A 24,850-nucleotide genomic window follows, 5' to 3' on the forward strand; every position below is an offset into this window, starting at 1 on the left:
CCTCACACAAAATACATTGTAACTCAATACCCAAACTGAATGAGATGTCCCACTCTAAATCTATTTATATTAACGGGAGTGACTGATGATCATGGGACTGAGGAATTAACTTGTCACGAATCACGAAACTATACGGAATACGTCTTTGTATGACTGAAAGTCATGCCACACTCAAATTGAATATCAGGACAACAAAATATGTCATTCAAAAAGTCCACTCATGACTAGAAAATTGTGATAATATGGCAAAAGCATGTATTTCCCTTAAGACCATAACTAAATGTCAACAAACTGAAAAAAACAGGGAAAATGTTTCACTTTTGTTACAGAAATGTTGTTTTTACTTATGTATATTTAACGGCATTATTACTTATTGTACCAAGAGCCAATTTAAGGGTTGACCCAACTAATGACCTGCTGAGTTTGTCTAAAATTGTCCAATATTTTTTTACTAGGGAGGGCTGACAGCAAATGACTGTTCCCAGAATTGAATGTCTATTGCTGTCAACGCCAGCCCTACTACTTATCCTCACAAGGGTCGCTGGGGTGCTGGAGCCTATCCCAGCCAACTATGGGCAGTAGGCGGAAGATATCCTTAATTTGTTGCCAATATCAAAACCATTTAAAAAAGATGAAAACAGTCAATAATTGCACATTTTTCCAATTTATGATAAATATTTTAGCTCAAATGAAATATGATACAACTGAGTTATTCTCTTTATTACAAAAACGGACTAGAACAAAAGTTCGGTTCTCCCACCAGAAAAAAATGGACTATAAACCATGATTGCTCAATGGCAGCCATCCCGATTCCAATGGATTTGACGGCCATCGTTGTCAATGGCAACCAATGCCCCAAAACCAGCTGCCCTGAGACTCTTACGTAATCGCTTCTTAGAGCACAGCTATCGTTAAAAAGGTTGACTCCAGCGTCTTGGCGACTAATATTTCCAAACACACGTACACTTGTCATCAGGGCGGTTTGTATGAAGTGTCGTTTGTTGCTTTCCCGCAACGTTTTGCAACGCTGCGGCAGATAAACAAAGCCACGTGCTGCGGGGAAATGGCCAAAGTGGGCGGGGCCTGTCTGCTTCCGGGAACATATAAGAAGCTCAAGCTGCGCAATGTCAACACCACAAGAGTAACTAACACAAGTTGAAAAGCAAATACCCCGAAAGGAGGGATATACATTAACGTAATCGGCGTTTTACTCCTTTTTTTGTCATAAATCTGCCCTCTTAGCGAAGGATGCCTTTCCTCGGACAGGACTGGAGGTCGCCGGGCCAATGTTGGGTTAAAACCGAGGATGGGTGGAAAAAGACATCAGCAGACGATAAGAACAACAACATCTCGATGGAAAGGTTTGTCATCAACAAAACGTCGTTATGTTTGTGGGGGAAAAGCGGAATTGGATAGAGATACACTTCAATTTTCCTTCGCTGGGATTTTTGTTTTCATGCTCCGCACTTCGTCGCTAATCGCGCATCTATTAATAACCTCGCAAGAGAGCGCATTAATGTCGAGTGAGTCACTTTAAAAACGGATTTAATTGTTTCTTTTGAACAACATTCAACGCGCACGTGGAGATGCGCGTTGGCATTTTATTTGTTGTGGTTTGTGAGAGTGTAGGATGGAATGTGATTATTTCTTAACCTTAATGTCACAAAAAAACAGGATATAGTTCAGTACACAAGATTGTTTGGATTATTCTGCTGGTCACTATAAATCAGTGGCATTAATATTAATTCTAGGGAAGAAATAGTTGATAGTTTCCCACCTCATGCATCAACAATTGTGCTACAACGTACTCAAGGTTGAATACAAATGTTGTTTGTGTTTTTTTGTAGCTTCTGCAAAGCAGAGCATGAGTGTTTCAACAAGGAGAACTTGCTGCTTTCTCTCGGTTACGACATGGCTGCCAAGAAGAGGAAAAAAGACCTCATGAACAACAACACTAAGGTTCCATGTGAGTTACTTTGTCTCGCTAGTATACATTGTCTGTTATTGTTCAGTCTGGAGTGATTAAAGTTTAATCTTGCAGTCATAGATGGGAAAGAGATGCTCAAAATGTTATTTTGAATTCATGTCCCTCCATGTCTTGAAGGGCATTTCCACCTACTAAGAACAACATGTTGTTTTCTCCAGATTTCCACAGGGAAAAGTGGATTTATGTTCATAAAGGAAGCACCAAGGAGGTAATGCATATTCTTGGCTACCCAAACATTTTGTCATTGCTTATGTCAACATGACAAGAAAACTTTATGGTCCTGTGGAGGATTGCAAACTAATAACTTGTTCATTAAAACTCTCAGCGCCATGGTTATTGCACTCTGGGGGAAGCCTTCAACCGCTTGGATTTCTGCAGCGCCATCAATGACACGAGGAGGTTCAATTACGTCGTCAGAGTGAGTCTTTTTTTTCTGACTTCCCACAATGTCTTTGCTGACGTATTTAGGTTTGCCACGCTTGAAGGGTGTGCGCCGCTTATCAGTTCTCTACAGACATTGCTGATGATTGAACTAGCTGGTGCATGTTTGAGTATGAGTCAAAGTAGGACAGGCTAATGGAGATGGAGGTGAGGGTGTTGAAATGATGTCTCCCCAAAGCAGGAAATAACAATCTGCCCAAATATATGGCATAGCCTCAAAGGTAACTGTCAGCACTCTAGGCACATATTTTTGTTCAAGTTCTTTAAACATGCAACACATATTCTTAATATAAAAACTACTATAAATATTCATAATGTTAATTTACTACATTTGTAACCGGATATCATTTTTTTCCCCTCACCGCACTGATGTGATAATTTTCCACATGTGAAGCCACGTGAGCCTCACGTGGCTCAATGTGGGAGGGGGTAGCTACGCACTGATGTGAGACCCCTCCTCAAAGGCGTCATGAAACTCGACCTGATGCTTGTCAGGTGATTCTGCCTCCTCTGACCAAACGCCAACTGGAACGTGTGAATCACGCCCTGTGGGGTTATGTCCTCATTGTTGATTAAAAAAAATTCTCGTACAGTTTAGTGAACAATTGTCAAAGTATTGTCTAAAGTTTAAGTGACTTTTTAATGTAGGCTTCTGAGCAAAATATCTAGTGTCCAGGGCAGTAAGACCGTAGAACAATATGTCTGCGTAACACGATCATCCAGTCTGAACACACCGTCCTGGGTCACTGATTGCTTCATTTTACTCGGACTCACTTTCGCAGATCAAATTCTTTCCCAAAAGACATTCAGCCGTGTCATGAAAAACAAATGAAGATTCTGTCATCAATACAAACGTGAAGGTATATCACTATTTCCGTTATATAATCAAAGACCGTCTTTCTAATACCGTCCGTGTGTAAAAATGTAAGGTGAGGGGTATGCTGTGAAGTGCAGTTTTATGAGCACGGGTGCTAAAAGTAGATACGGAAACGCACATTGTTCTGCGTGGCTGCGTCACAAAGCAACAGAGCACTTGATGAGCTGCTAAAAGATGAAGGTCAGAGGATTAGGCTGAAGGAATGCAGCAGGAAGGAATGGAAAAAGGAATAAGGCACAAGCAGGCAGGCATAAAAGTGGATGAAAAACCCTTAAAACCAAAGTTTTAATGGAATTCACTTTGTTGAACACCCAAAAAATGAAAGCGCTTGGTTTCTCACGTAGTTCGGCAACTTCTCTAGTTCACCATCTCCAAGGTCATACATGTTCTTCCATGATGTCACAGCCTGCCTGCGTTCCATGCCAGCCCAGTACGTGCTGTGTCTGCAAGCTAATAATGATAACCACACACGTAGTCTGGTAAATAATTCACTTGTGACAGGATCAGCAGGCAAGTGATTAAAGCTTGTTTTGCAAAACATTTTGGCTTCCTGTGCTGGGCTCCAAATAGTTCCTAGCTTTTTCGTTCCCCTTAAAAAATTCGCCAATGAGTTGCAGCCTTACTGTTCCCATTAGGAATGTATGTTTGTCTTTATTTTTTAACACAGTTTAACAAACCTAAAGCAGACAAATCAATGGAATCTGGGCTCTTTACCTTAAAGCAGTCAACTCATGATCCTCTTTCTCTCTTTTTTCTGTTCAAGCTGTTGGAACTTATCGCCAAATCACAACTCCCTTCGCTCAGTGGCGTTGCTCAAAAGAACTACATGAATATTCTTGAGCGCGTGGTACAGAAAGGTGAGCCTTACCATATTTATTATAGTTATTGAACAAAATGGCATTGTTATATATTTTCGCATTGATATTTTTTCCCAAAAGTCAGGGCTATTAAAATTGATGATTTCTGTCTGGTGTCATACCCAAAATGAGCAAAAACTGCTTGCAAATCAGTGCACGAATTGTTTGAGACGCCTTCCGTGTACTCCATCAATTATTTTTATGAGCCACGTTCATGAACCAGAACAAGTCGAAAGGTTATCTTTCATAAAAACATATGCGCTTGATTGTGTAGGTTTTTTCTGGGTACTCCCAAAAACATGCATGGTATGCTAGTTGAACACTATAAATTGCCCCTAAGTATGAGTGTGAGCGTGAATCGTTGTTCATCTCCTTGTGCCATGTGATTGGCTGGCCACCAATTCAGGGTGTCTGCCCCCTGGTGGCCATAGTTAGTTAGGGATAGGTTCCAACACCCCCTGCGACCCTTGTGAGGGTAAACCTAATGCAGTTAGAGATTGATTGATTTTGAATTAATCTTATTTGTGTGTTGTTATGAAGCTCATTGGCCAAAAAGAGAATGTCCGCTCCGTATGTTTGAGTTTTTAATCATGAGGAAATGTTTTGGCAATAATAAGCCAATGTTTAATTTACCCTTAGTAAACACGCCATCTCTAATGACTCTTGTCAATTCCTGCCACAGTGCTCGACGACCAGCAGAACGTGCGTCCCATCAAGGAGCTTCTCCAGACACTTTATGTCTCACTGTGTAGCCTGGTTCAGGACATGGGCAAGTCGGTGCTGGTGGGAAACATCAACATGTGGGTGCACCGCATGGACAACATCCTGCAGTGGCAGCAGCAGCTAAACAACATTCAGATCAACAGGGTGAGACAAAGAGAGAAAGCATTGGTGACATTCACAGAACTGTTTATAGTCAGTAAAAATAAATTATAATAATTAGTACCAACTTTTTTTTGGCCCTTCCAGCCAAAATCTACAGGGATGACACTGATGGAGCTGCCTGCCAGCCTGCAGCTGAACATCATGCACCATCTGTCAGATGGCAGAGACTTGGTCTGCTTGGGCCAAGTCTGTCCAGAACTAGGGGGGCTTGCTGAGGACCGCTTGCTTTGGAAGAGACTCTGCCAATACCACTTCACAGACAGACAGGCAAGTGGTCACTCGGCTCATATGTAAACGTACTACTTCAATAAACAGGGAAATTAAATAAAATTAGAATAGGCCATCCTCCAGATTTTACACAGCATTAGATACCTAGTTGCAAATAGTCCATGTTTTCAAGTGCAGTCTGTTAAGGCTTTAGTTTTGAGGTAACAATTTAAAAGCTTGAGTGGTTAGTACGGCCTCACAGCTCTGGGGTCCTGGGTTCAAATCCAGGTTATGTCCATCTGTGTGGAGTTTGCATGTTCACCTTGGGCCTGCATGGGTTTTCTCCGGGTACTCTGGTTTCCTCCCACATTCCAAAAACATGCATGTCAGGCTGATTGGACACTCTAAATTGCTCCTAGGTATGAGTGTGAGGGTGAATGGTTGTCCGCCTCCTCGTGCCCTGCAATCGGCTGGTCACCGGTTCAGGGTGCCCCCCCCCCCCCCCCCCCCCCCCCCCCCCCCCCCCCCCCCTCTGAAGTCAGCTGGGATAGGCTTCAGCACCCCCCGCAGTTCAGAAAATGAATGAATGAATTTAAAAGCCACATGCCACATGGGGCTTTGAGTGTTTTCAATGCAACTCGTTATACTGAGAGTTGTTAGGAGTACTACTCCTTCATGATCGAGCCTCAGTATAATGCAACACACCTCAACACCACTAAAAAGTTTCACCAACCTTTAAAACTAGCTCTTTTGGAGCCAAGCGCTGATGAAACTGCCTGAAGTCAGTCTGAGGCAACACAGAGCGTGCGGTGTGTGCTGGCAGTGAGTTCACTTCACACCCAGCTCACAAAAATGCACCTGATTATCTACTAACCTCAACCCAATGTGGGTTATAGTGTTTGGCAGGGAAAAGAAATTGTGACGGGTGTGTAAGACACATCAACGAGAGTGCTGCTTTTTGTTTTGTTTTCACACGTTTCTTAAAAGTGTGTTCCCTGCTTTAGATCCGAAAGCGTCTGATGGTGTCAGATAAAGGTCATCTGGAATGGAAGAAAATGTACTTTAAGCTGAGCCGCTGTTATCCTCGCCGAGAACAGTACAGTGACACTCTGCACTTCTGTTCACACTGTCACATCCTTTTTTGGAAGGTACAAACATTTGTTTTCTTCTTATAGTAGTTTAACTGCACGAGAGTTGCTGCGTTTCTATAGCGGGTTTTTCACAAAGCAAAAGCAAATTTTCAAATATTTTGCCAGAGTATAATTGCGATTTTGAGAGTATAACGTGGGCCGCTTCATGCCTTGTTTATAGTCCAAGAGATTTGAGAATAGAGATACGTTACATCATGTGGTATATAAATAAAAAGAAAATGTGTTTCTGTTGCTCTCTGGCAAGTATTTGAATCATTTAATTCATAAAAATATATAGATATATTTTTAATTTGGACTTTCTATTAGCTGATTTTCAATTCTAGATTCTAGGTTTGTTTTTTACTCAAAATTTGGATGTTTCAATCAACTCTTTTTCAACTCTAAATTCACATTTTGCAAAGTACTATGTAATGGAAATGCAGTTTATGACTAATTACCATATTTCAATGGATGAAAAAATCTTAAAAGTTTTTTATATGCCGTTTTTTTCCACAACAGGAAACAAATCATCCGTGCACTGCCAATAACCCCGAGAGTTGCACCATGGCTCTCTCCCCTCAAGATTTCATCAACCTTTTTAAATTCTGATGCCCCATCACACATATGGACTGAGTGTACATATTGTACATAAAAGTGATTTTTTTTATTTCATGTACTTACAGCTAATGTGTAAGTCGATGGCGATCAGGCAGTGGGACATGTATGCAATAGAGATTTAGGTATTTTTTTATACTGCTTGAAAAGATTGTCTCTGTTAAGTGAGGAAAAGAGAGCTAATGAATGTTAGAACGAATATTCTTGTTCAAAAGGGAGGCGTAGACGTAAGGAAAAGTAGTTTTAACTTGTTGAATAGTTTATTTCAACACAGGAATCTGGAAAGTTATTGTATGAGTATGTAACTGATTTGAATGTTTTGCTAAAGCTGATTGCTTTAATGGGACACTATTTAAAGAGCATATGGTGTCATTATGATCAGCATTGCTAGAGTCAAAGAGTCATATTATAACTGGGTGTTACAGCACCATCATGTTTTTTCTAATTACTTTTTCACTTTTATAAGGTTTGATATTTTTTGAATGTTTTTAAAGTTGGTTTCTTATCTGCCGTGGCTGCATTTTGCATTTTTTTTTGGAGTTTCATCCAACTCGGTGTGCCTTACTGCAGAACTTGAAACTGGTACTGAGTTAACAGTGATAGATTTCTAGATGCTGTTTACTGATCATGAACACAATCATGTGCATTCATGAATACCAAAGAATGTGTGTGTGTCTGTAACCTTTTTTTCTTCTTCCCAAGACGTGCATGATAAAGAACATGCTATGTATTTATTAAAAATTATGGGTTAATTAGCTCAGCTTGTTAAAGTCGGTTTTGACAGAAATCCTATTGAATATCAATATTTTGTTCAGTACTGCTCAACCAACTGAAGTACTGTACATACTATGCAGTACATTCTGTAAATGCTCTGTTGTTTCAATAAAATGTTTAGTTCCAGAAGTGTTTGGATTTACTCCGTTTCTTTTTTATTGACCCTCGTTAATTTGATCTAAACAAGGGGGAAATTATCATTTTTTGTGTAAATGGCTTAGGCTAAAAAAATGGACTCCTTGCAATAGTTGATATAAATGAAATTAAATGGCAGAAAGTTAGAATAAAATCATTATTCACTGCTTGTTGCATTTTTTTTTCAAGTCAATATGCATACATTTAACACTACATTGCTCAACACTCACTTGGTTGGGCTGCTGTGTAGTTCTACGCACGCACACACACACACACACGCACACGTACAGACATACACACACACACACACACACACACGCACACACGCACGCAAAGGCATGTGGCACGCACACATAGGCAACATCAAGGGGTCAACCAGTTTTTTTCAACTGTCCCCTCCCTCGCATATAGCCTTCTTCACTTACAATCTCTGTTGCAAATAGTTGGCGTTAATACTAGCTGGAATAAGAAATGAGCTGGTATTCCATTGTAATGTGAGCAAAGAATTCTACATACCATGCTATTCTTTTCATCTTACTCTTATCATGCACAATAAATCTTTAATACATAAAAAGCACCTTTTTTTCCTGGGGACTCTTCCCACTGCCCAGAGAGTTTTCTGGTTTCAATTGGTTTGTTATTTTATATGCATTTTCTATTCTAGCAGAACTCATTCATTGAGCATTGACGTTCTCCCTTTGGAAGCGCAAGTCCCCCAGTGTCTTCTCTGTTAATGAAATTTGTTGTTTGAAAAAGTCCACAAAAAATCCACCGACATTAGTCTGAAGCACCGGCTCAAGTTAGGGTGTGGCCATCCTGCAAATGTAAATTTTAAACAAGAATATGAACATAAGACCCATAATACTGCATTTTATCAAATGAGGAAAAAAGATGGTCAAAGTTACCATTGTTAGTAAATGTCAGAGCGTAATATTGTCTCTTTCAGAGTTCTGAATAATCCACTCAATAGCATCCCAGCCCTACAGAGCCAGAGGAAAAAAAACAGAATAAAGTACACACAAAGACCGTACATGGTGACATATCAGAATATTACGGAAGGTTGACAAGGAAATGTCAAGCAAGGGATGACTATAATTTATATTATCATACAGTATTGTTACCTTTCTGGCATTAGCAGTCATTCTCCTCGCCATCATGCCCTCCAAGTAGTTGCTCAAGCTCACTCCCTTAACTGTAATGATGGCCTCCTGCGTCAGGACAGTGCTGTAGAGCACAAGAAAAAGCTACAGCTACACATCTAAGACCACTTTAAGAAATAAAGTGGAAAAGAAAGACATGTACTTACACCTCAGGGTTGTCTGGGTGTGGTGTGTAAAGAAGCCTCTCATCCACTGATATCAGGTTAGTAAGAGTAATCTGCAGGACAAAGCAACAGTCATTGTAATGTCAATACATTAAATAACCATGGCTCAATGCAGGCAAAAAGGCTTTAAATCTCCATTGATCATACATTTGTTGAGCACAGCTCCATTTTCTTCTCCTCAGGGTCGACGATGGACAGTTCCTTCACGTATGTCTGTAGGTGGTTGGTTCCCAGTATCTACAAGATAAATAACATGAAATCGAGCAAACGTGTGGGTGAACGCGCACAGTGAAGCCGTGACCACTGACCGCTCGTACGATTGCGGGCAGGCCCCACTCTGTGCTAAGGAGCCGATGGCTATGTAGGCGTCCTTCTGCATCCAGGCGGCGATCCAGCACGTCCACACCCACCACGTGTGGGTTCATGGGGTTAGGATACTTCCTCATGGCAGCCTTGATCACCGTTTCCCATGGGTAACTTCACACAAACAGGTACAAGTAAGCAAATCAACTTTCATAGCAGGGAACAGCGATCAACTTTCATAGCAGGGAACAGCGATCAACCATTCACGGCTACGTGGTACAAACGTTCTCTGAGATCTTCTGACAACATTGTCGCGCTGTTGCTAATCAATGAGAGTATGCATGCAGAAGGAAAAAAAATGTTTAAAGCCGCACTAGGGGTCATGTCGGCACCACACTGATCACGTAATGCTCCTATTGATGCATTCAGGACTTAGCTCTCTCAACAGCGGTTCCCACATTTTACCTCACCCATCAAAAGAGCCATATATGGCTCCCGAGCCATAGGTTCCCTACCCCTGCCTTATAGCATCGGAGCTGTCTCTGACTTATGAGGAATAAAGCAAAATGTACAGAACCTGAAAGCATGCTCTGTGCTCCAAATCTTCATGTTTCCACTGGGTGTATTGACCTTGTGTCTTCAGAACACCCTCTATTGTCTTTGCAAGCTTCTGTGGACCATATGCTGCAATGAGTATGGTCAGTAAGTAAGCTGGGCCCCGGGACCACCACCATCAGTTCAGGGTATTCTGATGCTCCTTTTTCCCTGAGCATCAACGATAAGCAACAAACACTTGAGAATGGCTTATCCTGTTGTTGGAGAGAAGATAGCAGCAGGCAGGAAAGGTGATATCTTTGTTTTTATGGTGCAATGAGGAGGAGGATGAGCAGAAGCAACGCCGATGCTCGATTGACTGTCGCCATCAACATCAAGTTTCAGTGTGCGACGGAATTGGCTAACGTTTGAAATGTCAAAATAAAACTCACTTATTAACCCCCAAATCGGAATTTACTGACTATTTTTACGTTTTTTTGTCTATTTAAATAAATTAAATATTCATTGACCAAAATATATCATCATTGTTGAGTAAATAGATTAGACATAATATAAAACTGGTTTCAGCGTAGTGTAAGAGCCCAGTATAAACAGAACTGACAACTTATTTTGATGGTACGGTTTCCCCCGGTTTCTTCCTTGCCTTCGACAATGTCAATTGGGCACTAGCTGCAGCCGCCTTCTTTTGTACGCATGCGCACAGCATCCTTCCTCCATCCTCACGCAGCGATCGTGAGCTCAGTCAAGTTACACAGAACAAGCAGCTACATGCTGCCATGACATCCGCTAGTTTAAAAAAATTAAAACTCAACTTCACAAAATACCAGTATATTTATTTATTTTGAAACGTGACGGTACTCCCAACAATCAGATTAAGAGGTGATGTGACGACGCTGCTGCTAAGGCTCGGGAGAATTGTTCGGCAAAGCAACGGTGGAGGGAGGAGAGTGGACGCTACATTCATGCCATCGCCATCTAATTTCACGCTTCCGAATTGATACTCGGAAAGAAAAGAAAAAAAGGGGTCCATCAACGGACTGGAAGGGGCGACTACATATCCGCTGCATGACCTTGCATTGAATGTCACCATCCTAGACGGATAAAATAAAAGATCACTGAAAGGTATGAACATCCTACATGGTGGAGTGGGCATAATATATCTATACTTTCTTTGCACGACCATTGTTACCCTTCATGAGGATTTGGGATGGATTGTGGGAACGTCTTTTAGACCAATGGGCGGCAGATGGCGGATGCTGCAGCAGGCTTGAGGTGGGGTGTTCGTGATGGTGGTGTTTGGGGGTGGGCGTCACCTTTTTTTAAGGACTATTAAATCAACTCCAGTGTTCTTCAGTGGTGACTATGCTTTATCCATTTCCTCCCCGTTCTGCCCCTTCTGGCTGGGGAAAAAATGTGCTGACACACACGCACGCACGCACCAACAGACACACACGCACACACACTCACACACGTACACACACGTTTGTGTGCAATCAAGCCCATAGCATCCACCCTGGTTCACTAATCTAATACAAACAAGTAAGCAAATCTAAACAAGCGAGTGTCATTTCCGGAACAGTTTCTCCATGTAAACGAGCAGGATTAATGATGAGCCCTTTTTTCTGTTCATTTCAGCTTCTCAAACATGGAGATTATTACACATCTGATCAATGACACCATAGAATTCTACAAATGGACCCTAACTATTGCAGGTAAAATGATTGGTCATTCATTTGAAAATCTACAAAGAGTTTTGAAATAAAATTCCGTACACAGACATGTGGCATGAGAACATAGGCCTTAAGCAATTTTTGACTTGTCTAAAGAATATGAATACAATAAAACCCCATAGTAGAAGCATTATATATTTTTATTGAAATTTTTTCGACTTTCCTTTAAAGCACCACACAACATACAGGATGAAATTCTCCTTGTATTTGTTCACAAAATCCGAATAATAAGCAGAACACTCACTCTAAGATGAACCTTTGATAGTTCATGTGACAAAGTTTGTGTGGTCTCAAATTATGTACAACTTCATTTTTTCCCTGAAAATGTTGAATGGCACGTCGTACTAGGATGTACAACGTGAGTGGCATCTTTACCACTTTGCAACCACAGCAGCTTCCTCGTAAGAAAAACACAACTTTACTATGAATATTTCTTTCTAGACAAGAGAGTGGAGAAATGGCCCCTAATGGACAACCCTCTGCCCACGTTGGCCATCAGTGCATCCTACCTCCTGTTCCTCTGGCTAGGGCCCAAATACATGAAGAACAGGGAGCCTTTCCAACTTCGCAAAACTCTAATTGTTTACAACTTTAGTATGGTCTTCCTTAACTTCTTTATCTTCAAAGAGGTAAGGATATAGGGGCGTTTTAAAAAATATGCATTCAATCTTTCCCTTTGCATCCCAATAAAATAATGCTTTATTTTTGTTTTTTTTCAATGAACTACACTTGAATGTATTGATATTTTTCTTTTCCATCATTTCCATCACACAAATTTAAATATTGTGCTGTATATATTTGTTCTAGCTGTTTATGGCAGCCCGGGCGGCGAGCTACAGCTACATTTGCCAAAGGGTGGACTACTCAAATGACCCCAATGAAGTCAGAGTGAGTGCAAGGATTGCATATAATGCATTTTTTTAACTTCGTCCTAAAGAGTTTTTTTTTTGAGAGGGGGGTGCTTTGACAGGCTTTCCACGTGCTAAAAATAACCTAATAATGAAAGAGGTCAAGAGTGTCCGCTTTCAGTCATCAGTCCACATGACGTAGTGGTACTTGAAATGGAAGACAGCAAATAGAGGCCCCGATAGTCGTCTTTGTTCTAGCGTTTTATGTGGTTGAGGTCAGGGCTCTGGCACTTTCCCACTCAAAATTCTGTCTCTGTACCACACTCAGGTGGCGGGAGCATTGTGGTGGTATTTCATCTCCAAAGGCATCGAGTACCTGGACACAGTGTTTTTCATCCTGAGGAAAAAGTTTAACCAGGTCACCTTTCTGCACGTCTACCACCACTGCACCATGTTCACACTCTGGTGGATCGGCATCAAATGGGTGGCGGGAGGACAGTGTGAGTGGCTCATGTTACAGCGTATGAACCAAGGATCACCTGTGCTCACAAAATGACCAAAATACTTGTCAATTGTTCAAACTTTTTCAGCCTTTTTTGGGGCTCACATGAATGCAGCAATCCACGTGTTGATGTACCTCTATTATGGCCTGGCTTCCTGCGGTCCCAAGATCCAAAAGTACCTATGGTGGAAGAAGTACTTGACCATCATCCAGATGGTAACACACTATGAAAATCAGATGATCATTTTGGTGTATTTTGATGTTTGCTTTATGTATGGGACAAAAATATGGTTTCAAATTGGAGTTGCTGAAGTCATCCACCGGAAAATATGCGCTACATTTTTTTCGTCTTGCTGTCTCAGATCCAGTTCCACGTCTCCATCGGCCACACGGCTTTGTCACTCTACGTCAACTGCGACTTCCCCCACTGGATGCACTACTCCCTCATTTGCTACGCCATCACCTTCATCGTTCTCTTCGGCAACTTCTACTACCAGACCTATCGCCGCCAGCAGCCCAGACGCGACGCCTCTTCCTCCAAAGGGGGCAAGGCTCTCTCTAACGGAGCCCTCAACGGACTCAAGGCCACCAATGGCGCCACGGCCGGGAACAACGACAAACCCCAGGAAAACACGAGCAGGAGAAAGAGGAAAGGAAGAGCAAAAAGAGATTAAAGCAAAAGATTGGGGTAAGCTTGATCAGCTTTGAGTTCTATCGTGTCAGCCTGCGGAAGACCTAATTGGAGGAAGGATGAGGTAAATGTGTTGATTTTTAGACATGAGACTGTATTGTTTGGCGAGAGCACTTATTGGCTCGTAGGAGATGTTCAAGGGTATACAGAGGCCACTATTATCGCAATACTCTTGTGTCAAATTCAAGTGATGTGGCCTGGCCTGATGGGAAATTAACATTTTATTGAGCTTTGGAGGTGGTGGGAGGGCAGAAGAATACACACACACAATCATGTCTCCTTAAATTCTACAGTTTTTCCTCATGCAGATATAAAGCTGATCTCATTCTAAAGTCATTGATGATATGATGATTTTGAGCAACTGACCTTAAAATGGCTAAATTTATCATAAGAAGAAATGTCTTTGCTTTTTTTTAACCAAATACTGTTGTCAACGTGGAGGAAACTATGTCAAGATCCAATTGTATGTTGTAACTAAAGATAATCATTTCTTTTATTCTTTTAGAGTTGTAGGTCTTTATCACATATGGAAATGTCATTTACTGCAGCTGTCAAAGTGATATAAAAATGTAAAATATTTGATTTCGGTATGCCTCGTCTGTTTTGTATGTCCCTACGTGTGTGTAACGTGACAAAGTTGACCTGATGTTATTTGCTCACTAAATGTTGATTTTTCAGAAGTTTGCGCCAGGTTTTTTACATGCTCAGTTATTGTTTCATTTTATGATATTTGCTTGTCTCACAGACAATGGGAAAAGGTGTGCACAAAAGGATCCTGTTGTTGTTTTAATTAAGAGTAGTATTTAACTCTAGCAATTTACATCTTCAACTTAAATCGTTTTTCTTTGGTCAAATACTTGAAATGTTTTTATTGTATTACATTTATAGGCTTAGGCCATGTCGTAAAATGCCTTGAATGTAAACATAATAATATATATTTAAAAATAGCTAAAGAACATTCATTTGTATAAAGTGCAGAATGGGATAACATCTACAGAAGCTATGTATGGTATATGACCCACAAGGAACAATAACTGCTGTGCCTGTCAAATTATGTACAGAGTGGATTGGCGTTGTTTCACATTTTACCAACAATGATGATTTTTTTTAGCACTGTATTTTTCCGTTGATGCACATACTGAAGCTCTTTTTTTAATGTCATTGAGGAAACTCATGTATTTGCCATGTGTTTGTGGTGTATATATTACATTGTGATTTTTTTGTACTCTGCTCCCAGCTTGTTTGTTGGCTTGAACATTTGACTGCCGTGCATTTGTTTTTGTTTTTTTTGCTTTAAAGTACAATATCATAAATTTGAACTCTTAAATTAAACTGAATGCCTGTCAAGTCTAAGTTTTACATCATCATGTACTGCATAACAGACACTATATATAACAATATTACTCCTAAATGTTAATCATAAAAGTGTTACTGCTATGAGGATTGAAAGGACACTTTAAGATAAACGATAGAGGGCGTCATCACGTGATATATTGTGTTTATTTATTTATTTTTATGAACAATAATAGTAGAAGTCGTCTCCACCCATCTTTGGCACTACATTTTCCCTTCAACATCTTTTCAAAGGGGTACACAGTGTTATGATATAAATGCGTTATTCCTTTTTTTAAAAATTAGATCATTTCAATGTCATTTATTTTGCTCCTCAACTAATTTCAAGACCTTTCCTTTATATATAACAAGGGAATAATTTGGAATAACCAACTCAATAAAGGCTTAAAGGGTGGTGCCTCCAGGACATTAATATTTAAACAATGCAGGTTACCCTACAGATATCTTCCTCCGCCCACTTTGACATCATTTAACAAAAGGTTTCCATAGTAACTGCACACACCACCATCTGGACAACCCTCCACTCCTCCTGGCCCATCCTCCTTCTAAACTCCTCCCATGACCCCCAAAGTGTGCCCAAAGTCTCAATCAATTATTCCCATGTCAGCTTTTCTGCTTTGCAGTATTGTCATGAACAGGCTGAATTCATCATTAATATTGTTTGTGAGCCATTTCTAACAGTTAAATATGTGTCGTGGTCCGGGATAGGTAAACCAGCCCTTAATTAAAACCCTTACAACAAAGCAGATTGCGGGAGGTTGAAAAGTAGAACTTGGAGCTAAAAAGTGGGAGCCCACCCGGATTTAGAGTGTACATTTAAAAAACAATTCTAAACTGGAACAAATGAGTCTCCAAAATGGAAAAAATCCTCCATTACATGCAACCAGAGGAATGAATGATCCTGAATAGCTAAAAGATGTTTGTGTGTTAATCTGTAAAAAAGAGAGCTCAACTGTATTAGGACATTAACCCTGCTTTTGTAGGAGACTAATAGTGAAATAGTGTCATTATCACAGTTGAACTACAATAGAGTTTATGCTGTTATAATGCTGCTCAGGCTAAAGTGGGCCAGAAAAAAAATCTGGTTAACAACGCTGATACAGTAGTTGCTCTACTTAAAAGAAGAGAGCAGCTTCCTTTGTGCTATTTTGGCATTGTGATGTGTCAATCTTCAAGTGGTGCAGAAAAGGCAAAAAATGATTTAAGTAAGTTTTTCTGATTCAAAGGAGGAATAGGGTTGTACGAGTCACAATTGACATAACAATGGAACTGTTCAAAATAATCTCAAAAATGTTATGTTCCCGTACATCAAGCAAATTCTTGCAAACGATGTTGGGAAGCAGAACCAAAAGTGACACCTCTTTCAAATGACTCCCCTGACAGCATTACGTAAGGCTCAGGATTTTAGTGGAAACACAGTGTTTCAATGGCGTCCAGCATGTTCTCTGGTTAAAAAGTGTTCTGCTTGTTTAGTGCTTACTTGGGCTTTGAAAAGAATATTTCACAACATAACGAGCAAAACAAAATAACAAACATAGCCTAGAGTTTTTTTTAAAGCATTTCTTTTTGTCAATGTTTGTGTTTTTTCATGACTCAAGACAAAATAGAACAGAATTGAAGAGTAGTGCTATATTCATAAATCACTGGCCACTGCAGCATAGACAAAACATAGACAAGAATAATAATGTAAATGAATAACAGTAAGGACAGCATTAAAAAACGATTATAGTTGATGTTGATATGATTCCATAAAGCATTATAGTGCCTGCTCAGTAAGAAATTGGATTTTGGAGTTAGGGGATAACAGTTTTAATAAGCCCCTCAAATTACATACAGAAAAAACAAAAAGACAAAACCTGACAAAAAACAAATAAACTACAACTGTAGGCCTATAGTGGGCCTATACTTTACAACCATGAAATCATCTAATTAAAAATTATCTAAATGAGATCCTGACCAAATATAGATAGTGAACTAATTTCCTCATCATTCATTGATTTTCAACACCACTTAACCTGGTCTGAGTTAAGGGGTGCTGGAGTCTATCACAGATGACATCGGGGCTTAGTTGAGAGACTACACCCTGGTTGCTAGTTAGTCTTTGGGGACAAACCAAGACAGACAACCATCTGCACTCACAATTACACCGCCACTGAGAGGGAATCAATCCCACTTAATTAATTCCTACACCATGAGGTGGCCCTGTCTCATCATGTAAATGTAAATTTCAATTCATAAAAGCATTTTTGATCAAGAAAATTTAAAGAAGCACAATGACTTAGTGGAGATGAAATGGCAGGAAAGAGTATGTCAAGGAGTTTCCTCTGCCGTCACAGTCTACCAATAGGAGCTGGTCTTCTAGCGATGATGTAATGTCATGAATATGCAAATTGCCGTGCTGGGTGGTCGGCAGGCTCGGGAGTCGGCTTCCCTCTGCTTCCATCACCACTGAGCCTCAGCATTTGACTTCAAGGTAAGAAAATAAGCCTATTCAATCAGATGGGTGACATCAGCATTTCTCCAAGGTTCCATTTGACTGTGCTAGACATAATTCAATGATCTGGCTTTTAATATTGACTTACTTTTGCTTTTCACAATAAATCATTGACATTGACATTGTAGAATAAGACAATATGCTAGCTTGGCATGTTTGGAGTAGGAAACTGTTGTTTTTTGATAGCTTGTTTGGTCGGACTTAAATGTTCAAAGTAGCGAACATGTTGTGTTGTCATCCAGCAATACTTTTATAGCTCATTTTAAATCAGTTAAAACAGTGAGTCATCCTGCATGTTGGGAAAACAGGAGACGGCTGACGGGAAACGATAAGACTATATTGTTGCCGGGCTGATCTTCATTTTAGGCAGGATGATAGACTTGTCACTTGACATTTATTTGGACTCCATAACATTTACTAGCATGTGATTTTGTCTGCTTTTTTGTTTGCTTTGATTCACACCCTCTAACCTCCCCCCTGACACAAACTGGTGGTTTAATTGGCTGAACTGCAGCTGATCCCACCATCTCATCAAAGCGAGACTCAGTGGGCCCTCACTTGTATTTCTAAATTACCCCGTGCGTCTTTGTTTGCCGGTTAAGAGTCAGAACTGGAGCTTATATGTAGCCTGCTCGCTTCGTGAGGCTGAAGGGTGGTGCTCTGTTGCAGCTACGTTGTTGCAGTATGGATGCTGTCAAGGATGAGCACAGCCTCTGATACCATGATGCAGCCATCCTCCTCCGTCGACTCCCCCGGGCAGGCGGACAATAGCGGCCGGAAACAGTCGCGCTCCTCCTCCCCCGCCGGCCCCAAATCCACGCTAAAAGGAAGCAACCCGTCAAAGCACCTCGCCTCAAAGCAAGCGGTGGGCGCAGGGGGAGGGAGAAACAGTCGCGGTCATTCCCCAGTTTCATCAGGCAGGGAGCGGCAGGCCGGGGCCGCTCCCCCATCCAAAGGCGCGGCTGCTGTTCAGCTGGCCGGTTCTGAAAGTCCCACGCTGAGCCGGGCGGGGGCAGACAGAGGTGGCAGTCAGACATCCGACGACACACCGCGCCCTGGCCCTGATACCTCCTCCCCGTCCAAAGTGGTGTCTGACCAACCCTGCGCATCCAAATCCCCCAAATTGAAGAGTAAAAACCAGAAAGGGGGGGACGCCTCTGCCTCTACGGCCACTAAGAAAAGCTCCAAAAGCACAATCGGATGCGGACCTGGCTTCTGGAAGGAGGGGTGCTTACAATCGGAGCTGATTCAGTTTCACCTGAATAAAAGCTTGGGGAAGAAAGGAACAAAGATGCAGACGAAACCGCCATCTCCCCCCACCCCTGAGTTGTCCCCAGAGCGTGTACCCCCACAACTAAACCCCCAGAAGGACCCGACATTACTGGAGGAGGAGGTGGAACGCCTTGAGGATGAAAATGATGATCTGAAGGTAAATTCTATGCAACTCTTACAATTCACGCATGCTGTATTGTGCAGTGTCACGAGCACCTGTTGTATTTGCTGCATTGTGTTAACAATGCAGTTGTTATGTAGTCCTCATGACAAGAGAGAGAAAGAGAGATACACATATACTTAAAATACATGAAATATGCTGATCATTACTGGCCATAAGAGATAGTGCGTGTGTTAATGACTTTTTATTATTTTTAATGTTAAAACAGTTTGTTTATGACGGCCCGGTGGCAGCATTAGCACACCGACCACCGATCCGCTATGCCAGAACTTAGGAGCTAATGTTTCAACAAAATATCGAACATGCATACGTACACACGAGGCACTATGGAACACTTTGGCGGGCGATAGGTTGGTTGACACGTCCGCCTCACAGTTCTGAGATCCAAAGTTCAATCCCTGGTGGGTTCCAACCTTCCTGTTTGGAGTTTGTGGGATCTTGCTGTGCCTGTGTGGGTTTTCTCTGGGTACTGTGGTTTCCTTCCACATCCCCAAAACATGTGTGGTACTGGCTGACCACTCTAAATTAGGTGTATGTGTAAGCGTGAATGGTTATTAATCTCTTTGTGCCCTGTGATTGTCTGGCAACCAATAGTTGACTGGGATACACTCCAGTACCCCAACGAACCTTGTGAGGTAAAACGAAATGGAAAATGAATGAATGAAACACTGGCTTGTATTGAAGGTCAGCATTTCTGATTGTTGGGCTAGCAGAAAAGGCCTTGGTGCCCCAGATTACCCAGTACTTTAATACTCTGATCCCTGGCTATTGGTTCCATTGTTTGCAAGACTGAAATTGAGGAGATGAGAGCAGAGATGGATGAGATGCGGGACACCTTCTATGAGGAAGATGCCTGCCAGCTACATGACATGCGCAGAGAGCTGGAGAGAGCCAACAAGAATTGTCGAATACTCCAATATCGCCTGAAAAAGGCGGAGAGAAAAAGGATCCGCTTCACAGAGACCGGCCAAGTGGATGGAGAAACGCTCAGAAGCCTTGAGCAAGACCTGAAGGTGACTTTACCGTGCACTTGTCAGTTGTTCACGGTCGTCTGTTTGCTTCAGGCTTTCACTGATTGCACGCTCTCCCTACAAACAGGTGGCAAAGGATGTTTCTGTGCGTTTGCACCATGAGTTGGAAAACGTGGAGGAGAAGAGGACAAGGACCGAAGAGGAGAATGAGAACCTGAGGCAGCAATTGATAGAAGTGGAGGTCACAAAACAAGCTCTTCAAAATGAGCTTGAGAAAGCCAAAGAGGTGAGGAAGAAAAATAATCCGTATTTGTGTGGGGAATACCAATATACATGTGTAAAAAATTTCCCGGTGTCAAGCATGACTGAATTAATACAATTATACATTGTGTTGTTTTCCAATTCCCAGATCAGCATGTTATTCATTGTCACATGTATTTTCTTCTCACTTATATGAAGTTTTGCTTGTTGTGATGTTGCTCACGGTTACCGTAACAGCGGCAAATGACCATTTTGACGATGTATTTGCTGTTTCCCTTTAGCTCTCCTTGAAAAGAAAAGGAAGTAAGGATGTCCAAAGAGAAAGAAAGACTCAGTATACCCCAATTGAGGTGAACCAACATTTATTGAACTTAAAATCGATTAAATTCTGAAATTGTAATGTACAACATAACCACAAATCGCTTACATATTTTTTTCTTTTTTTATATAAATAAAAATCACTTAAATCAAACACTTTCGCAGGAGGAAAACGACGATCTGAAGTGCCAACTTGCTTTTATCAAAGAAGAGGCTGTCCTAATGAGGAAAAAGATGGCAAAGATAGACAAGGAAAAGGACCGGCTAGAGCGGGAGCTTCAGAAGTACCGCTCCTTCTACGGGGATGTGGACAGCCCCCTGCCTAAAGGGGAGGCCGGGGGTCCCCCCACAACTCGTGAATCTGAGCTGAAGCTCCGTTTGCGCCTGGTCGAGGAGGAAGCCAACATCCTGGGGAGGAAGATTGTGGAGTTAGAGGTGGAGAACAGGGGACTCAAGGCTGAACTGGATGACATGAGAGAGGACAGGTGAAGAATATTCAGAAAATCCTTTTCATTTTGAAATTGTGTGTTTTCGCGCCATTCTTTGGCAAACCATGTTCGTTTTGCTGGGACCGTGTGCGGCCTCGTGCTAATGCTCATTGTCCTCTCTTAAGTCTTGTGGCCGCTGGAGTGGATGGTGATGGGCGTGGAGGTCAGCAGTGCAGAGAGCAGGGAGAGGCGCTGTCTGAGCTGAGGCAGCAGCTGCAGCTAGTGGAGGATGAAGCAGAACTTCTGCGCAGGAATTTAGCAGACGTGGAGGAAGAAAACCAAAAGGTAACTGTGTGTAAAAGTGTGATATCCCCCAAATATGACATTGGATCTAAGAGTGCAGGTTGTCTTCTACCGCTAAAACCTTCTTTTTCCATTTTGCCTTTAGGTGACAAATGAACTGAACAAGCTCAAGTACAAGGCTGGCTCTCACGAAGCTGGCTCGAGACACACAGGAGGTTTGTGGAAGCTCTTTTCAGTCACTGTTCAGATAACAAGCAGCTGCATAGCAGAGCAACCCGTTTATGAGTGTGTATTTGATGAAAAAGAAATCTGTTTCACAAGGCCTCCAGGTGCAGCATATTAAAGTCTTGTCCCACTTTTCACTGTTGGCTTGTTTCGACATCCCAGGAGGAAGCGAGGCGGCTAAAATGGAGGCCCTCCAGGAGGAGCTGAAAGCAGCCCGTCTGCAGATCAATGAACTGAGCGGCAAAGTGATGCAGCTCCAGTATGAGAATCGTGTGCTGCTCTCTAACATGCAGCGCTACGATCTGGCTTCACACCTGGGCATACGAGCAAGCCCACGGGACAGTGACGCCGAGAGTGACGGAGGGCGGGATGATGATACCCCCTCAGCCTCAGCCTCCTCACCTCGCCTCCTGCCGCCCCACCGTAAACGGGAGGGCCCTATTGGAGGCGAGAGTGACTCGGATGAGGTGAGGAACATCCGCTGCCTTACTCCGACACGCTCTCTCTACTCACCTGTGGAGAGCCGTTTTTTATCTAGAAGCCTGAAGGACCGGCAGCAGATGATAGACATCCGAATCGAAGCCGAAAGGCTGGGCCGAGTCATCGACAGGCTTATTGCTGACACAAGTACCATTATTGCCGAGGCTCGGATTTATGTCACCAATGGTGAGCTTTTTTCTAGGCTGGATGATGAAGACGAAGGCGGCAGGTACGTAGGAGGTCGCTCTGATGCCCTGAATGGCAAATAGGGAACGTGCATCTCTTGATTTGCAGGATCCGAGAACATGAGCTGCTATATCGCATCAATGCGCAGATGAAAGCCTTCAGAAAGGAACTGCAAGGCTTCATTGACCGCTTGGATGTTCCTAAACAAGATGATAAACAACCAGAGGAACCTCTATCTGTGGGTTTGATCTACTTCAAACAATACTGTGCAAAATATGGCCACCGTTAAATTTATCTCCTTATTCAGAAAAATAACCGGAACCTTTTGGTCTTTGACGTGTCTAGACATTATCACGGATAAACACTTGCTCACTATTTACACTCCATGTCAAAAATGGCAAATAAATATCTTCTAACCAATCTGAAAAATGTCCAGAAGAATGAATTCACAGCAACTTCAGAGGAGTATTTGACATCCCCTCATGTTTGAGTAACTGCAGAAAATCTCCTCTCTTAAAACCCAGTTAAGGGTTATAAAGTTGGTTTAAAATCATATTCAAACTAGATTTATAGTGTGAAATGATGGTTTCAAACTAGCATTCGGGTTTCAAAGTAGGGTTTAAAACTTAGTTTAGGGTTTGAAACTAGGATTAAGGTTTCAAATGAGGGATTAAAACACGGTTTAAAGTCTTTACTTACGATTTGAAACTAGATTTAGCGTTTCAAATTAGATTTAAAAAAATGCATTGTGATTGTCATTCCAACATTGCTGTTATTCACTGTATGATTGCTATGGGGGCTTCTAATCATATCATTGGACAGGGTGGCCTTTGACACAGAATTGAAATGAATGTTGTTGTTAATTAACACTCCGTTTCTAACTCTTTTTACTTCTGCTCATTCTCCCACATTTCATTTCAACCATCTAGATGTTTCAGCCAATTATTTTGCTGATTCTCATTCTTGTTCTGTTTTCTTCTCTCTCTTATGCCACTGTTTTTAAACTTGTGTTTCTTTTCACTCTTTTCTTTGTTCTGTAAGGTATTGACATATTATACATCGTATGTCTTTTTTTTAATTTTCATATAGTCCTTCCTTTTAATTACGTTATATTAAACACAAGGTCACTCAAGGTACAGGGCAATCTCATTTTACAAGCACAGCCCAAGCAATTCATCACTCTAGATACTTCCATCCATAGCGACCACACACAATGCGGAAATAGTGGAGAATAAGGTGAGTATACAACACATTTGGATTAAATTGAAAAAGAACTTAAACATATTAGATGCATGATTGGAGAAGTAAGCAGAAGTATGTACTGGAGTCCACACTCCCACTGAATTCATGAAACAGTTTGAAATAATGGCAAATTATGTACGTTCTGCTTCTTTTGAGAATATTAATTGAAGGAACAATATATATAAAGATCAGCTTTTTACAAAGCAAGTGTCTTGTTACATCTGGCATTAATATAATAAAGAATTTTAGCGCAAGGACATCACAAATTGGTTGAATATGGTGGCAGTATTGTAATGGTCTGGGGATGCTTTGCTCTTTCAAGATTAGGACAACATTTTGTGATGAATTGAACTCTGAATTTTGCTCTTTACTAGGATATCCTGATGAAGAATATTTGTGCATCAGTTCGTGATGTCAAGATGAAGGTTTCTTGGATTCCACAGAGGACAATGATGCAAAAACACATGAGCAAGTCATGTTCTGGATGGGTTAAAAAAATATAGACTTTGGAGTGGCCTTGTCAAAGTTTGGACATTTGAAACGTCGTGGGATGCCCTGTCCAATACTACAACGAAAAGTGGGACAAAATCCCACCTCAGTAATCGGACCAAAATAGTTTCATGTTATAGAAAACAAATGATTTAATTTGTAACTGCTGAGGCTCCCGCCACTAGTTAGTAGATTTAGTCGGCTTTTAATTTATCACTCTATCTTTGATATTTTTTTGCTCTTAATAAATGCAAATTCCCATTGAAAAATGAATTGTGGTATCTGATATTTACATTTGTTTGATGGTCTTAAACATGAAGGTGGGGAAACTGCAAAAATAATTTCATTGCATATATTAAACAGTTGTTGTAAACTTGGGGACACAATAAGTAAGTCGGCTATGTGGCCCATGAAAAAAAAAAGTTTGACATCCCTGATTTAGAGACTTTTTATTAATCTGTTTTTGGTATGTGGGAGAAGCCTGGAGTACCCGCAGAAAATCTGGCAACCATAGGGGTCACATTTAAGCTTCATACGTAGCCTCCCGACTGTGAGGCAGATGTGTTAACCACCAAATCATTTAGTTTAGTCGTTCAAGAACAAACACATTTTTGTATTCATTCTATTCGTTCATTTTCTGTACCGTGTCGTGGGGGTGCTGGAGCCTATCCCAGCTGACTTCAGGCACCAGGTGGGGGGCACCCTGAATCGGCGGCCAACCAATCGCAGGGCACAAGGAGACAGACAACCCAAATTTTTGTATCTTGATTATTATTTTATAATATG

At 41.4% G+C, this 24,850-nt stretch overlaps 4 protein-coding genes across 8 annotated transcripts; 3 read left to right on the plus strand and 1 right to left on the minus strand.

Annotated features, from left to right (window-relative positions):
- The first annotated feature begins 1,094 nt into the window (after positions 1–1,094).
- Positions 1,095–7,901, plus strand: fbxo32 (F-box protein 32). Its single transcript, XM_077599133.1, has 9 exons — positions 1,095–1,361; positions 1,848–1,966; positions 2,146–2,195; positions 2,313–2,405; positions 4,069–4,162; positions 4,845–5,029; positions 5,132–5,314; positions 6,259–6,402; positions 6,904–7,901. The coding sequence occupies exons 1-9, from the start codon at positions 1,249–1,251 to the stop codon at positions 6,991–6,993; spliced, it is 1,071 nt and encodes a 356-aa protein (XP_077455259.1). The 5' UTR covers positions 1,095–1,248; the 3' UTR covers positions 6,994–7,901.
- Positions 6,894–10,463, minus strand: prelid3a (PRELI domain containing 3A). Its single transcript, XM_077599134.1, has 7 exons — positions 10,113–10,463; positions 9,541–9,709; positions 9,380–9,469; positions 9,215–9,285; positions 9,030–9,132; positions 8,814–8,888; positions 6,894–8,724 (listed from the first exon to the last, which is right to left on the minus strand). Exons 1-6 carry the CDS (start codon positions 10,142–10,144, stop codon positions 8,829–8,831), a joined length of 525 nt encoding a protein of 174 aa, XP_077455260.1. The 5' UTR covers positions 10,145–10,463; the 3' UTR covers positions 6,894–8,724; positions 8,814–8,828.
- A 442-nt stretch (positions 10,464–10,905) lies between these two features.
- On the plus strand, positions 10,906–15,208 carry elovl4a (ELOVL fatty acid elongase 4a). Of its 2 annotated transcripts, none has more exons than XM_077598193.1 (7): positions 10,906–11,212; positions 11,726–11,802; positions 12,262–12,449; positions 12,628–12,708; positions 12,997–13,168; positions 13,259–13,386; positions 13,533–15,208. In XM_077598193.1, the coding sequence occupies exons 2-7, from the start codon at positions 11,736–11,738 to the stop codon at positions 13,842–13,844; spliced, it is 948 nt and encodes a 315-aa protein (XP_077454319.1). In that variant the 5' UTR covers positions 10,906–11,212; positions 11,726–11,735; the 3' UTR covers positions 13,845–15,208. The 2 variants fall into 2 exon arrangements, with proteins under 2 accessions (XP_077454319.1, XP_077454320.1); XM_077598194.1 differs by lacking the exon at positions 10,906–11,212 and adding an exon at positions 11,508–11,629.
- Positions 15,209–17,605: 2,397 nt separating this feature from the next.
- Positions 17,606–24,820, plus strand: mtcl3 (MTCL family member 3). Of its 4 annotated transcripts, XR_013299953.1 has the most exons (12): positions 17,606–17,687; positions 18,378–19,137; positions 19,950–20,174; positions 20,260–20,418; positions 20,675–20,743; positions 20,877–21,196; positions 21,325–21,484; positions 21,588–21,657; positions 21,830–22,376; positions 22,442–22,571; positions 23,263–23,569; positions 23,950–24,092. XR_013299953.1 is itself a non-coding variant. In XM_077598190.1 (11 exons), the coding sequence occupies exons 2-11, from the start codon at positions 18,397–18,399 to the stop codon at positions 24,076–24,078; spliced, it is 2,550 nt and encodes an 849-aa protein (XP_077454316.1). In that variant the 5' UTR covers positions 17,606–17,687; positions 18,378–18,396; the 3' UTR covers positions 24,079–24,820. The 4 variants fall into 4 exon arrangements, 2 of the variants coding, with proteins under 2 accessions (XP_077454316.1, XP_077454317.1); XR_013299954.1 differs by lacking the exons at positions 23,263–23,569; positions 23,950–24,092 and having other exon boundaries at positions 21,830–22,134; positions 22,206–22,376; XM_077598190.1 differs by lacking the exon at positions 23,263–23,569 and having other exon boundaries at positions 23,950–24,820.
- The last annotated feature ends 30 nt before the right edge of the window (positions 24,821–24,850 follow it).

The sequence above is a fragment of the Stigmatopora argus genome, chromosome 4 (assembly GCF_051989625.1).
Source record: "Stigmatopora argus isolate UIUO_Sarg chromosome 4, RoL_Sarg_1.0, whole genome shotgun sequence".
Lineage (NCBI taxonomy): Eukaryota > Metazoa > Chordata > Actinopteri > Syngnathiformes > Syngnathidae > Stigmatopora > Stigmatopora argus.